General features: G+C 43.2%; 1 protein-coding gene across 1 annotated transcript in view; it reads left to right on the top strand.

Moving 5' to 3' along the window:
* DSCAM (DS cell adhesion molecule) overlaps nucleotides 1-13,702 on the top strand; it is a 341,028-nt gene that overhangs the window by 290,754 nt on the left and 36,572 nt on the right. Inside the window, exons 25-27 of the mRNA XM_033232515.1 lie at nucleotides 846-961; nucleotides 4,588-4,737; nucleotides 12,731-12,928. Coding sequence (XP_033088406.1) covers nucleotides 846-961; nucleotides 4,588-4,737; nucleotides 12,731-12,928 — 464 coding nt within the window. The remainder of the gene's footprint in view (nucleotides 1-845; nucleotides 962-4,587; nucleotides 4,738-12,730; nucleotides 12,929-13,702) is intronic.

The following is a 13,702-nucleotide window of genomic DNA, read 5'->3' as shown; positions in this document are numbered from 1 at the left end:
TGCTTTAGCAAATACTATTTGAACATCTAGTAAAGTCTTATTATTCTGTAAAGACTGAACAACCACCCTTCTAATGTGGATTGCTAATTAAGGTCTTTATTGACTTTCTTAGATTTTTGTGCAACGTGGAGATTTTTTTTTTAACTGCAGGCCATAACTGAATACAATTCTACCATGCAGTTTTACTACTTATTTTCATTTACTTTTAGAGAACAGCTCACTCTAAGAGTAATTTTCTGGAACACAAATTTTGAGATGAAATTATGATAGTAATTGCTTTTCTTTTTTCTGTTCTAAAATGTACTCTCAGTTAGGAAAACTAATGTCAGGGAAGCTAACAAGGTTTGTGATTTGCTTCTAGAACAAACATAAAATGACACCAGATATAAATACAAATCCATTAGTAGAACTCCCATCCAACAAACAGCTGGTGGACGTGCTTTTTCCCTCACCATCTTTGGAATATCTGGTGCTTTATTCCTCACCCTCGCTGGAATATCTCATATCTGACAAATGAAAATGCTGTGGGTTTTTAATTGCTTTTCATTTGTTTCATTTAGCATTTACACAAGAAATGAGAACTTTCTAAAGATTCTGTTGATAGATGTAGAGCCATTCTCTACTGACCATTTATATTTTCTGAAACTCCCCAGCCAGCTGAAATTTAATATTAATAAATAACATTTGAATGAAGGAAACATATTCATAGTATGTACTTTTCCTGTTCCCCTCCCCACAAGGTATTGTATATTTAGACAATAAACTAAGTTGGTATACAGGTGCATGTTGGTAGAATGTTAACACTGAACTGGATTTGTTAATGCATTCCCCCATTTTATTCCCAGTAAGAATACCCGGACTTCAGATACTTTAAGCAAGCAGCAGCAAACCCTGCGAATGCACATCGACATTCCCAGGGCTCAGCTTTTGATTGAAGAGAGAGACACAATGGAGACCATCGGTAAGGTGCCCTATTTGCCACTTTACACAAAGTGGCTGCCACAGCCATGCCTTCTCAATCCAAACCCCAGGGTGTGGGAAATACCAGACAGGAGAGTGTCTTGAAGGCTACATGAGTACAAAAGCTAGAAAGTAGAGAATTGTTCTTGTGAAGAAGAGTAAGTACCAGCAAATGTGCAGAAAATTTGACTTATATATACCACCATATATGCCAATATGCCATTCATTTCCAGGCATTTGGGACAGAAATCCCCCAGCTCTGATCCACTTGGGATCTTTCCAGGGGAGGCTATGGATGCCACTCCAAGGAATAAACATCTGTAATCAAATACACATCAATCCAGAAGGCCTGCACTCTAAAGCCCCAGGTTGAAAATCCACTCTGTGCCCCCTCATCAACTCTGATAACGCAAGCCGTCATTAAAGAAAACTTTTAAACTATACTTAACACTTAAACAAACACAAGTCTTTGTACAGGGCATCTTGCCCCACACCCATGCCCCAGAAACATCCTGCAGCTGTTTCCCCAGCAGCACTTTGGGAAAAACACCAGGGCCCTAGTCTTAGGGTTTCAGAACAGCCACCTGGAGGTTTTCTGGCTTGTTCACCCAGAACCCAGGTGTCTTTACTCTTCCCAGCCTCTTTCCACCTGAAGTCCATTACCCTACACTGCCCCCCTCGATTATTCTATTTATTCTGGAGTGAAATACCTTATATTTCCTTTCCAATAATAATGAGAAGAATAGCTAACATGTATTGAGAATTCTGTAAATGTCACATAGTTTTTGTAAGCACTTCATGTGCATTACTTAATTTAACCTTTCAACCAACCTATGAAAGAAGTCTTGCTTTTGTAAGCAAGATGTGGAGAGGTCTATGTAGCATTCCAAGGTCACAGAGACAGGCGCAGAACCAGGTTCCCCACCTGGCCACACTCACCACCATGCTGTCTGTCTCCAGTGACAGCTAGCACAGCAGCAGGCCACCTGCTTCCACACCAACAGGCTGCTTCCAAGAAACCCTCAACCAGAAGTTACCCAAGCTTTTAAGTGCCCATGGAAACAATCTGAGGCAGGCTCCAAGGCTGCCTCTTTTCAAACCTGGCTATGTTTGTTTTGGAAGGGGTTTGCTGGCATGGGTTCCAGGGGAACCCTTCCTTGTGGTCTGGATAAACTGCCTGACTCTCAGCACATAGCCTGGCTCCCTCCTGCCAGGAAGGCAGTGGTAAGAGGCCACGTGGGCAGAACACCTCCTCCATCAACCCTTGCCCTTCTGCTGCGCCACCCACCACTGGAAACATCTTGACCTAATGGCTCCTAAATTCTAAGGCCTGGATTCTCCTAGCTGGAGTCACATTTGGTCCAGGTATAGCAGCACTTAAAGCAAGACTAGTCAAGTCCAAAGTGGCTCTTGATGGGCTAACTTCAGTGAAACGCTTCAGTTAAACCATGTATATGAAGAGGCACTACCTGCCCTAAAGTACACAAGATTTTATTAGCTTGCTTGTATCAGGATAAGGGATAAGCTACTATGTTTTGCTTTTGATAATTTTTTTGGGGGAAAGGGAAAGGTAGACCTGGAATCTCTTTTGTTTCACCCAGTAGATTGGGCATTAAAACTAAAAATTTCCTTTGAAAAAATTTCAAAAATCAGAATGTAATTCCTTTGACCATGTAATTTTAGAAGCCCTTTATATGCATTATTTAATTTAACCCTTCCAGCCCACATAGGAAAAGGTTCTTTTGTAACTGAGACGTAGAGAGGTTACATAGCTTGTGGAGGTCACTATGGTTATATAACACGGTTACAATATTTGCTAAATGCACCTCACTAGACTTAATAATCCTACATATGGCTACGAAAATAGATAGCTAGGCAGATGCCATGAGTGGTCTATGGCCTGCCAGGAGCTGGTCACTGGGGGCTTAACACCAGAGAAATTCTGCCAGTCATTTCCGTTTGTAAATATGACCCTTAGCCAGAGATCCATCCCAGTTCATGCAGGATCATCTATCAGCAAGAGCCCTTGACCTCCTTGTGATGCCTGACAATTGGTCGATGGCATTTTCTAATTACTGGGAAGTAGAACTGTGGTGCTTTAAAATGCTCCAGGCTCTGACTACAAGAATCCAATATTACAGTGACATTAATTTCCAACTAGTATGAATGGTTAACCTCATGATCAGACGGGCGCCCAAAATTTTCCATGAAAAGTGTGTAACCTAGCCCCACAGATCATCTGGTGTGATCTGAGAAGTCCTGCATGCTAGAAACTATGACACCTCCCATCATTAATGAAAAAACAAATGTAGACATGGAGCCTCTGGTGCTGGGTCCAGTTGTAGGACACTGTCTCTGTGGAAGAGCCACCCCCTCTTTGAGGAGTCGAGTGACCGCCACGGGGCCGGACCTCCAGGCCAAGCCCTGGCGCCTGCTGTGGTGCCACCCTCACCGCACCACGTGCTGGGATACTCACAGACATCTTGGCAGCCTTTCCTCTGTTTCTCTGCCAAGAAATTTTATTCTAACTTCAAGAGACTTTCCTTTCCTGCCAGAGCCTGAGTAATTGGATTTTGTAAGGTTCATTCTGTTCAGAGCCTTTTTTGGGCATGGGCGTCGAGCTGTGTTGTTTACGACTTTTGCATCCCTGTTGCAGTGTCAGGGCAGGCTGCAGCGTGGTCCCTGCTGACTGATAAACTCCCAGCAACAGCATCCTGGGCTGCAGTCTTTGAAAATTTATGAAAAATCTATATATCCTAGCCAAAGTCTCCCTTGGAGTAAAAAAGCTCTTTAAAAAGTATGGAACATATCACAAGGTAGTAATGAGAACCCTGGACCACCAAATAACGACCCAGCTCAAACAGTGGCTCCTGCTCCAAACACTGAGATGCCCAGAACCCATCCAAACCCAGGCTCCTGCCTTGCTCACCTTCAAGTGCCCACGGCAGTAGGACTTGGGAAGTCTGACAAGTGAATCACGTAGGAGAAGTCAATTAATGGATGTTCTAGAGTGATTAAAGCTTACAGGAGGTGGGAAGAAAAGGAAAGTACCTTGAGTCCTTTAAAATAGAGGAATCAATAAGCTCTGAAGACTGGCATGTTTTCCTCTCTTTATTTCCCCTCCAAACATTTGCCAAGTTCAGAATAAGAGCAAGCCTCAGTAGAGAGAACTGCAGCGGCAATTTTCTAGTCCTGCAAACAGAGCTTCCCAGTAGCCAAAGGGATCCATCTTCATTGACAGCCTCATCACTGGTGAGGGGGCTGGCACTGCAGATGATGTCTCAGAGAAGCTTTTGACAAACACATAAATCCAGAGTTCAAATCAATGTTAGCTTAATGAAAAACCAAGCCAAGAGAAAGGAGAGCTCCTTCTCTGCATAATCATGGTTCTTCTTAGCTCAGTGCTCCCAAAACCAACCCCTAGGAAGAAGATTCTATTCCTAGCCCTCTAGAGTAATGCTGATTCAGTGCTTGAATTTGCAATCATGTTTGTCGCTTTAGATGAGGCTATTATTGTGGTTGTCATTAACCGTTAACACAAGTGCCTCAGGAGAGAAAGGGCCAGGGAGTGGTTGGAATGGAGGTAAACGTGTTTGGCTTTCTGTCTGTGTTCCTGCCGTTCTGTAGATGATCGCTCCACGGTTCTGTTGACGGATGCTGACTTTGGAGAGGCAGCTAAGCAGAAGTCCCTGACGGTCACTCACACGGTCCATTACCAATCGGTGTCTCAGGCCACTGGGCCCTTAGTGGATGTTTCAGATGCTCGGCCGGGAACGAGTGAGTGGTCAACAACACTTAAAATGTGTGGGTGTTAACAGTGCTGGAAACATAGTAATGCTCTTTCTCTCTCAAAGGAAAATGTGTGGCTTTTCATACCTACGCCTGAGAAACAAATGGGTATAATAACATCTCTAGTTGGGATAATGAGCTGTTATGGATGGATCTTGGCTATTATTATGTCAGTTGAATGACTGTTAGTATTGGTTTACTATAAAAAGTGCTAGAAATTTCAGGTACATGTATTTTTTTTTTTTAATTTAGGCAACACAGAAAAGGAAGAAGGTAATCCACATTAGTGTATATCTGCTGTGTGCCAGTATTGGGATAGAAAGATGATGTCATGCAAATTATCTTTGCAATAATCCTGTAAGATACCTACTCATGAAGTAGGTATCATAGCCTCTATTCTGCAGATGAGAAAACTGTAGCCTCAGATAAATTATGCAAACAGCATAAAGTTGCACACATAAGTAGTAAAACCAAGATTCAGCAACAGACCTGTCTATCCCCAAAGCTTATGCTTTTCTTATAGTTCTGGTTAAAGTGAAGATTATGTTGGATTCTGTTATTAATATTTGCATCCATAATATATGGAAATTAATTACTGCAATGAAGGTAAATCCCCTAATATATATCTAGAGCTTATTAATTAGATACTCTTATTTCTTCATAATTGGAATCATTCCTAAATCTCTTTAAAGACTGAGAAGTTGATGTCCTGATTGTCATCATTTTGGAAACTTTGATGTCTAGCTTTCAAATCTCTAATCAGTTTCTTTGCAAAAATTTACATTCTTAGTGTGTTATTATTAGAAAAATAAGTATTATAATGTTAAAAGCTATTCTTCATAAATCCTAGCTTGAGAAGCATTTGCAAAATGCAGTGAGCTTTATGAAGTAAACCCGTTGCCTACAAAATAACATTGTAATATACAGAACACGGTTTCAGCAGGCATTGAAATTCATTTAAAAAATGTTTTCAAGAACATTCTACATTTGAAAGAAGTCTTTTACCTCTTCCTTTTGTCTAATCTTCTTCCCCCCTTTCTTCTTTGATCACATTAGTACATTCTGAAGACATAAACGAGGTATGAGTGGGAATTAGCTTTGCAAAGGGGTGTGTGCCAGAGCCTTGCTCTTAAAAAATGATTCAGGCTGGGCGCAGTGGCTCAACGCCTGTAATCCCAGCACTTTGGGAGGCCGAGGCGGGCGGATCACGAGGTCAGGAGATCGAGACCATCCTGGCTAACACGGAGAAAACCCCGTCTCTACTAAAAATACAAAATATTAGCCGGCCTGGTGGCAGGTGCCTGTAGTCCCAACTACTCAGAAGGCTGAGGCAGGAGAATGGCATGAACCTGGAAGGCAGAGCTTGCAGTGAGCCGAGATTGCGCCACTGCACTCCAGCCTGGGTGACAGAGCAAGACTCTGTTTAAAAAAAAAAAAAAAAGATTCAAGGACTTTGACGTCTCTTCAGCCATTGGCTTCTCCACTGTGAACTGCCTGGTGTGGCTTGCTGCTACTTCAAGACACTGCTCCAACGGGTTTAAGAGCCACTTTTTTGCTGCTACATCAGAAAAAGTTGTAGATATTGAAAGGATTCGATTTTTAGAGTGATGCAGCCTTGGCTTCAGCATTCTGTTAGAAACAGTAGCGAGGCCGGGCGCGGTGGCTCAAGCCTGTAATCCCAGCACTTTGGGAGGCCGAGACGGGCGGATCACGAGGTCAGGAGATCGAGACCATCCTGGCTAACACGGTGAAACTCCGTCTCTACTAAAAATACAAAAACTAGCCGGGTGAGGTGGCGGGCGCCTGTAGTCCCAGCTACTCGGGAGGCTGAGGCAGGAGAATGGCGTAAACCCAGGAGGTGGAGCTTGCAGTGAGCTGAGATCCGGCCACTACACTCCAGTCCGGGCGACAGAGCGAGACTCCGCCTCAAAAAAAAAAAAAAGAAAAAAAAGAAACGGTAGCGGAAGAGTAGGCAAAAGAGACAACAGAGCAGATGTCCTTGGTCTCATTCTCCACCTTGACACGCATCAGAATCACCTGGTGCCTATTTAAAATACCAATTCCAGGCCTCCACCAAGAGATTCTGGCCTAAGAATCTGCATGCTGACAGATACCCTGGGTGATTCTAATGCTGGCTGTTTGGACCCCACATTGAGAAGCACTGCCCCAAGGGTTAGAAATGTTTCCTGTGTGTAACGCAGCAGGGCAGGACCCCTCCAGCACATCAGTTCTTCCTGCCAGGTAAAAAGCAACATGCATTTCTACTTTCCTTTCAATGGTCAGCTAGCAGCCGAGAATGCATAAAGCTAGTCATAAATAGTTCAGACAGGAGAAGAAGCAGCCCAAAGCAAAAGCACTGGCAACCTTCCGGCTGCATGGTCAGCCCCAGAATAATGGGGAAGTTGATTTGTTGGCATGGAAAATATCAACAGAGACATGAACCTGAGTCAAGCAGATACTGTAAACCAGTGGTCAGTGAGTGGCAGGCAGGATGCACGTGGGAGAGACGTGGGTGTATCTCATGGCTATACAGTTGGAAGCAGGGCTGGGAATGTTAATGCGTTCATTCAGCTTTCAAAAATATTTATTCAGGTTTCAGTTTACATATATGGCTCAGTGCTGTGTGATAGAGATACACCATGAGTAAGACACAAAAAGACATTCATTTCATTCTAGTCAGGGGGCAGACGTCAGACATGGAACTAAAGTGTTTCTCATGTCTTGGTAAATCCTAGACAGAAAGAGAATGAAGCCATGGTGAGTCAGCGGGCATGTGGAGCGGTGGGAGGGGCTGTCTTGGGTCCAAGTCATTCGGGAAGACCTACAGTGAGGAGAAGACATGAGACAAGATCAGAGCCACAGCGAGAGCAGAGGGCGCGGCAGGGAAAAGCTCCCAAGGTTCCCCGCATGATGAGGATGGAAGTTGGCACTGGGACACAGTGAAAGGCAGGGGAAAGGTGAGACAGAGAAACAGCTGTCCTCATCTTGCAGGGTACCCTAAGCCAGCGTGTGGCAGGTGCATTTCATTCTGAGAGTGCTGAGATGCTGTCCTTGGGGCTTAGCCTGATGATCACAGGGAAACCCTGCAGCTTATAGAACAATGTTTGTTTCCTTTGTGATGAATTTCACTAAGTGATGTTTACCAACATCAAGCAAATCTACTCAAATGCATGCATCAGTCTCTGGTTCCCCCCTCACTCTCCAAAATGAGCTTATTCATTTAGCACTTGTGGAACCCTCTGTATTAGTAAAAGATCTTCTGGATCATTTTTTTTGTTGTTGTTAAATGTTCCTCAAAAACCACAGTGCGAGGGACTGACAACACTCCATGTTTTATTTAGAATTAGAAATGATGGGTGACTGGCCCCACAGTGGGTTCAAGAGTCTGAAACTCATGAACTTTCTGAAGCACAGTTCCCCCACTAGCTTCTTGCACCAGAGCTTCTCACCTCTGCCCAGGTGTTTCTACCTCAGTGAATTCCATGGAGCAGGTTTTTCTCACTGCAGTTGGGCATATTTGCAGAGATTCATTTGTATTCTCTATTTTCTCACCTAGAAAAGACATCATGATTCTATTTTATATGTTAGGACTGTGTTGTCATTGCAAGAATTCTTTATTTTTGAGAAGAGCATCTAAAACATGTTGCTTGCACACCAGAATGACTGCATTGTAGAAGTTATGTTTCTAGGTGTTTTATTAGTTTGCCAGAGGGTTGCAACAGATTCTTATAAGGGTGGGAGAAATCATAACAATTTGCTATTTATCTCTGTCAGTGTGTGAAAACACATCCCTTGGCTGTTCTGCTGCACTGATTACTTCTCTGTCTCTCCTGTGGATTATAATACCCTGGAAAACTAGGACTCTATTCGCGTCCTCATCTGCATACCAGCCACAGTGTCTGACACAGGCATGTAGTGGATAAATACCAATCAGCCATCATGTTCTGAGATCGCAACAATGGGAATGGAAAAGAAAAAGATGTTGAGTCATGTTTGCTGCACGGGGATCATTAGGCAGGGCCGGCTGAGCCTGCCCCTTGTGCCCAGAGCACTTGGGCACATTAATCTCATTCAAACTTCAGGACAGCTCTTAAGGTGGGTGATGACATCACCTAGTCTCAGAGACGAGGGGATTAGGCAGGTCTGACAAAGTCACTTGGCCAGTGACACAGCCAGGGAGTAGTGAATATGAACTTCCAGCCCAGGCAGCCTAATTCCAAAGCTCTCATTCTCAGTCATTCTACATTGCCTTTAGGTAGAGATGCTACATATAGGATATGTAGAGACTAAAGAATAGACTTCACACATATGCACATTCAATGACAAAAGCTTGCGACATGGACTCGAATCTACTGTTGATACTCTGAAAAAAAAAAACAAAACAAAATGCCTTCTGTCACCCAGGATGGGACTACCAGTGGTCCTGAGGGAAATACCTGGGGTGGGTGAGGTGCATCCAGTGGTCCAGGATGTAATAAGTGCTGGATAAACATTTGTTAGTTACATGAGGGAGTGTTCAGATCTCCCAGTTTCATCCTCTCTATGAGACAAATAGTAAATTTGTTATGTAAAGCTGGACCTCCACAACTACAAGATATGGAAACCAATGGCACGGACAAAAACAGATTAAAAGCATGATCACAGTACATATGACACGTTCTGTAACCCTATTATCTACAAAATCCTCTGTCATCCCAAATTTGGGATAATTAAAATAATCTGATTCAATGGGCAGAAGCTTAATTAGGGTTCAGACCCCAGGTTGAAAGGCCATGAGCTATTTATATCCTATGCCCTCCAACTTATGGGCTGCTGAGCAGGCGTGATGCTTAATCACCGAGTTTTATTTATGTTAGAATGCTGGGAGCCTAACAAAATACTTTCCATGAAGGGGCAGTAAATCCCAGCGTTTATTTGCTTAGTAGATGAGCTAGTAAGTTACACAAAAAAGGCTACCCATGGAATCCAAGTAAAAATTGTATTTTAGCTGCTATCTTAGGCATTATCATACAGCAGAGTTCAGTTCAGGTATAAAACAATGGTTCTAAAAACCCAATTATTAAAAAATAAATGTGTCAAATACTCCAGCATTCTACATACTGAGACAATTTTGATCCTAGGATGCCTGCCTAGCGCAGAACAGAACCTAGGGCTGTGATTTAAGGAAACTAATATCCTGACCTATATTTTCAACATTATCAGGCCACCAGTAAAACTGTTCTCATCTAGAAAAAAGAGATTATGAACAAAATTAACTTGAAAAGAGACCTGACTTTGAATCAAGGCTGACATGTGCGACTTTCCCATGGAATTTTCCAAATAGCGTGATCTTAATGAGGAAAGGGGCTATGACAGTGAAGATCTTTGCCCCACCATTGGGGAGTGAGCTCAAGGAGAAGAAACGAGGGTCAAGGTTTGGGGGATTGGAGGAAATAATTGTATCCTTGAAGTAGGACTAGCAAACTATACCCCCCAACCACCCCCCAACTTCCATGCCAGACATAAACCTGCTCAGAATGAGCTGCAACAGTTGTAGTTGCAAGAAACTTAAAGAAGAATAAAAATGAAAATTTTCAAAACTTATGTAAGGGACTGGGTAATTTTCTGGAAAAAACTCATTAGCATTTAAATAACAAGCTCCAGTTATTTAAGCTCCACTTATCAAGTCGATAGTGCCTGGAAGACATTTAGCCTCTTACCCATCATAATGTTTTTCTGTCTTTTTGAGGACCTCTTTCCTAGCATTTCGGTGAAGAAACCCAATTATCATTCATACCTGGTTGTGTAGAGCTCCAGCATAACTCATTTACATTCTCATCAAGGCCAAAAAAACATCTTCTAACGAAGTCTTCCATGGAATTGTGCAAGTAAGGGATGAAATATGTCTTAAAATCAATGCCCCAGAGAATATTCACCAAGATTGAGTATTCTGATGATTTAGGAAATCTTAAAATCTATCTCTTTGGCTGCCATCTTAACATGCCTCTCCAGCAACACAGAATGATAGATTAAGTTCAAAGTCCAATTAACTAGAAACTTGCAATGAGGAAATCTTCCATTTAAAAACAAAGTCATTGCATCTTCCCAGTGTTAGCCTTTCAAGTTCCAACATGGAATTATAAGCAAGCCAGGGTCATGTAGACACTATACTAGGAAACGTAGACACTTAGGATTTGGCCATATGTGGTCAAGTAACAGGCATTATCTGAACTGAAAAGGCCGAAGGTTTGGGTTATAGTTTTATCACTTGACAGCTGTGTCACTTCTCTCTGAGCTTCCGTTGCCTTCATAAAGTAACCCTAGGTCTATGAATTCCTTCAGAAAACTCTGTATGTCAGGAATTATTGTAGGTTCTATGGATGGATCCAAAGAGAGATACCATTGCCCCTGCCCTGGAGACACTGCTGGGCTCGTGAAAGCACATAAATAAATCAGTGCAATAACATTACAGGCTGGCCCTGTCTGTTTTGCTCCTTTGAAACTTCATGAGGGCCCAACAGTGAATACAGTCTGCTGGGTTTAGAACTGACCAGACCATACTGAAATATAACTGCATCAAACTGCTGTTTGAGAAGCAGAGAATTCAAAGGTAGAAAAGACCCATCTAGGACCTTAGACTGCCTCCAGGCTGGAGCCCCCGAAAAATCATTCCAGGTAACTGAACCTCTCGTTTTCCACAGAATTCTGGAAAAGGCAATGTCGTAGCCCACTCTGATACCTGACCGTCTCTGCTGGTGGAACATCCTTCTTCTTAGCTCACCAAAGGGTTGAGCTAAGAACTCCGTCCACCCCATCGACTTGCTGCCTTTGGTTCCAGATTTAGAGAAAATGAAACCCATCTGGCACCAGCTTAACCCTTTGTTCTCCATATTAAATAACCCAAGGTGCCTGTGTTAAAGTGAGGACAATTCCATGAAAGAGATGTATTATCATACGCAAGGAGCTTAAGGAGAGTTGGGACATAACAATATGGTCCCTCTGCTCTAGGAGCTTTCAATGGAATGAATAAAACAGTCATCATTGAAACAATGAGTAGTAATATGAGAAACAAAAATACAGGCAACATCTGTATTAACTTCCTAGAGCTGTTTTAACGTAGTACCACCAAATGGGTGGCTTCACAGCACAGAAATGTATTTGCTTGCAGCTGTAGCACTCCAGTCTCCACCTCCATCATCCCATGGCCCTCTCCCCTCCTGTGTCTGTGTTCTCTTCTTATAAGGACACCAGCCATAGTGGATTAAGGGCCAACCCCATTCCAGTATGACCTCATCTTAGCTAATTTCATCTGTAATGACCCTATTTCCGAACCAGATCATACATTCTGAGGTCCTGGGGGTTAGGACGTGAACATATCTTTTGGGGGGACATGATTCACTCATAACAACACCTAAGGTTGTAGAAAGGAGGTCGTGTCAGAACACATTGGGCTGAGCTTCCTTGTGTTACAGAAGATGATGATGCCCAGGAAGGTTAAATGATGTGCATCAGGTCATAACGTTATTTTTTTTGTACCATCATTCATTTAATTGCGGTTGCAAACATCATAACTGAAGTACCTCTCTCAAGTCATTCTCTAGCACAGTAATTGGTTTTATTTTCTTTATAATCTTCATCACTATTTGAAATTTTCTTGTTTTGTCCTATAATTGTTGTCAGTCTCCCCTCATTCCATTTCTAGCTTTTAGAAGCATCATAACATTATTAAAGGCCAAGAGCAAGACTCAAATATGTAACTTCTGAATCCAAGTAGGGTATTCTTTTCCTTTCAGGGCTGATTAAACACGTAAGTATCAGAGGAAGGTTTCAAGCCATAAAGGAAAGGGAAAGTATCCTCTGCACAGGAGAAGTCAAGGAAGTTTTCCTGGAGGGTGTGGGCAAGTCGGCAGGGCTGGGTGGGTGGCACTGACCTCCGCTCTTGCTCTCAGCTGACCACACTCCTCTGCAGACAAAGACAGACACAATTCTTGGCTCTTCACAGATCCCACCACCAGGAGGAATGCCAAGGCTGGGCCCACAGCGAGAAACCGCTATGCCAGCCAGTGGACCCTCAACAGACCCCACCCCACCATCTCAGCACACACCCTCACCACAGACTGGAGGCTGCCAACACCCAGGGCTACAGGATCAGTAGACAAAGAGAGCGACAGTTACAGCGTCAGCCCCTCGCAAGACACAGGTAGGCCCTGATGCTGCCTCTTCCATCCCTGGAGACCAGCACAGCCCCCACACCTCGAGCTTCATGGGCTCCTTGGGGAGGGGAGAGAGGGCTTAAGGTCACTTTCAAATTGTTAAGCGGTTTATCTAACAGTTACCAATATAACTGCATGGCCTTTACTCCACACAAGGCAACACAGAGCCAAACTGCATCTCTTCTGCAGGTGTCCTGAATCTGAGACCCAAGCTTATTTCTCCATTTAGTTCCTACCCCACTGGGAGAAATAGAGACATTTTTTAATTTGCACCCCCGTGATTGCAATAATTGCTGATTACACTCTGAGGGCGCCTGACCCACTACCTTCTCCAGGATTAAGACACTGCACTTGAAGTTACATGATGAGGTCACAGCGCCCTCTATAGGGAACATAGGCTGATCCGTTTGACAATTAAACAGCGGTTGGTTATAAGGTAAGTCATTCAGTCTGTGCCATCAACCACCAAGTTTTCACTTCAGAGAGAAGACAGGGCCTAAGAATAGCACTGGGTTGCCCACCACTCCCCCCTTAAATATTGAAAAGACATTACGTCTGAATCTAATAGCTGTAGGAAATTTTAATACTCATTTTTCTTTTGTTCTTGATGATATACTTCAAAAACGGTGTTCCAGAGGTGGATCGTCGCCGTGTGAATTTATTTTTATGGCTGTGATTTCTCTTAGAAGAGTCTCAGAGTTCCACAGAGGTGACCTTAAAACTTTTTAGTGCATTTGAAATGCAGATATCTCCCTGACCAA

Source organism: Trachypithecus francoisi, unplaced genomic scaffold, assembly GCF_009764315.1.
Source record: "Trachypithecus francoisi isolate TF-2019V2 unplaced genomic scaffold, Tfra_2.0 Lachesis_group14, whole genome shotgun sequence".
Lineage (NCBI taxonomy): Eukaryota > Metazoa > Chordata > Mammalia > Primates > Cercopithecidae > Trachypithecus > Trachypithecus francoisi.
The sequence above is the reverse complement of the archived record's forward strand: the minus strand, read 5'-3'. Positions and strand labels throughout refer to the sequence as shown.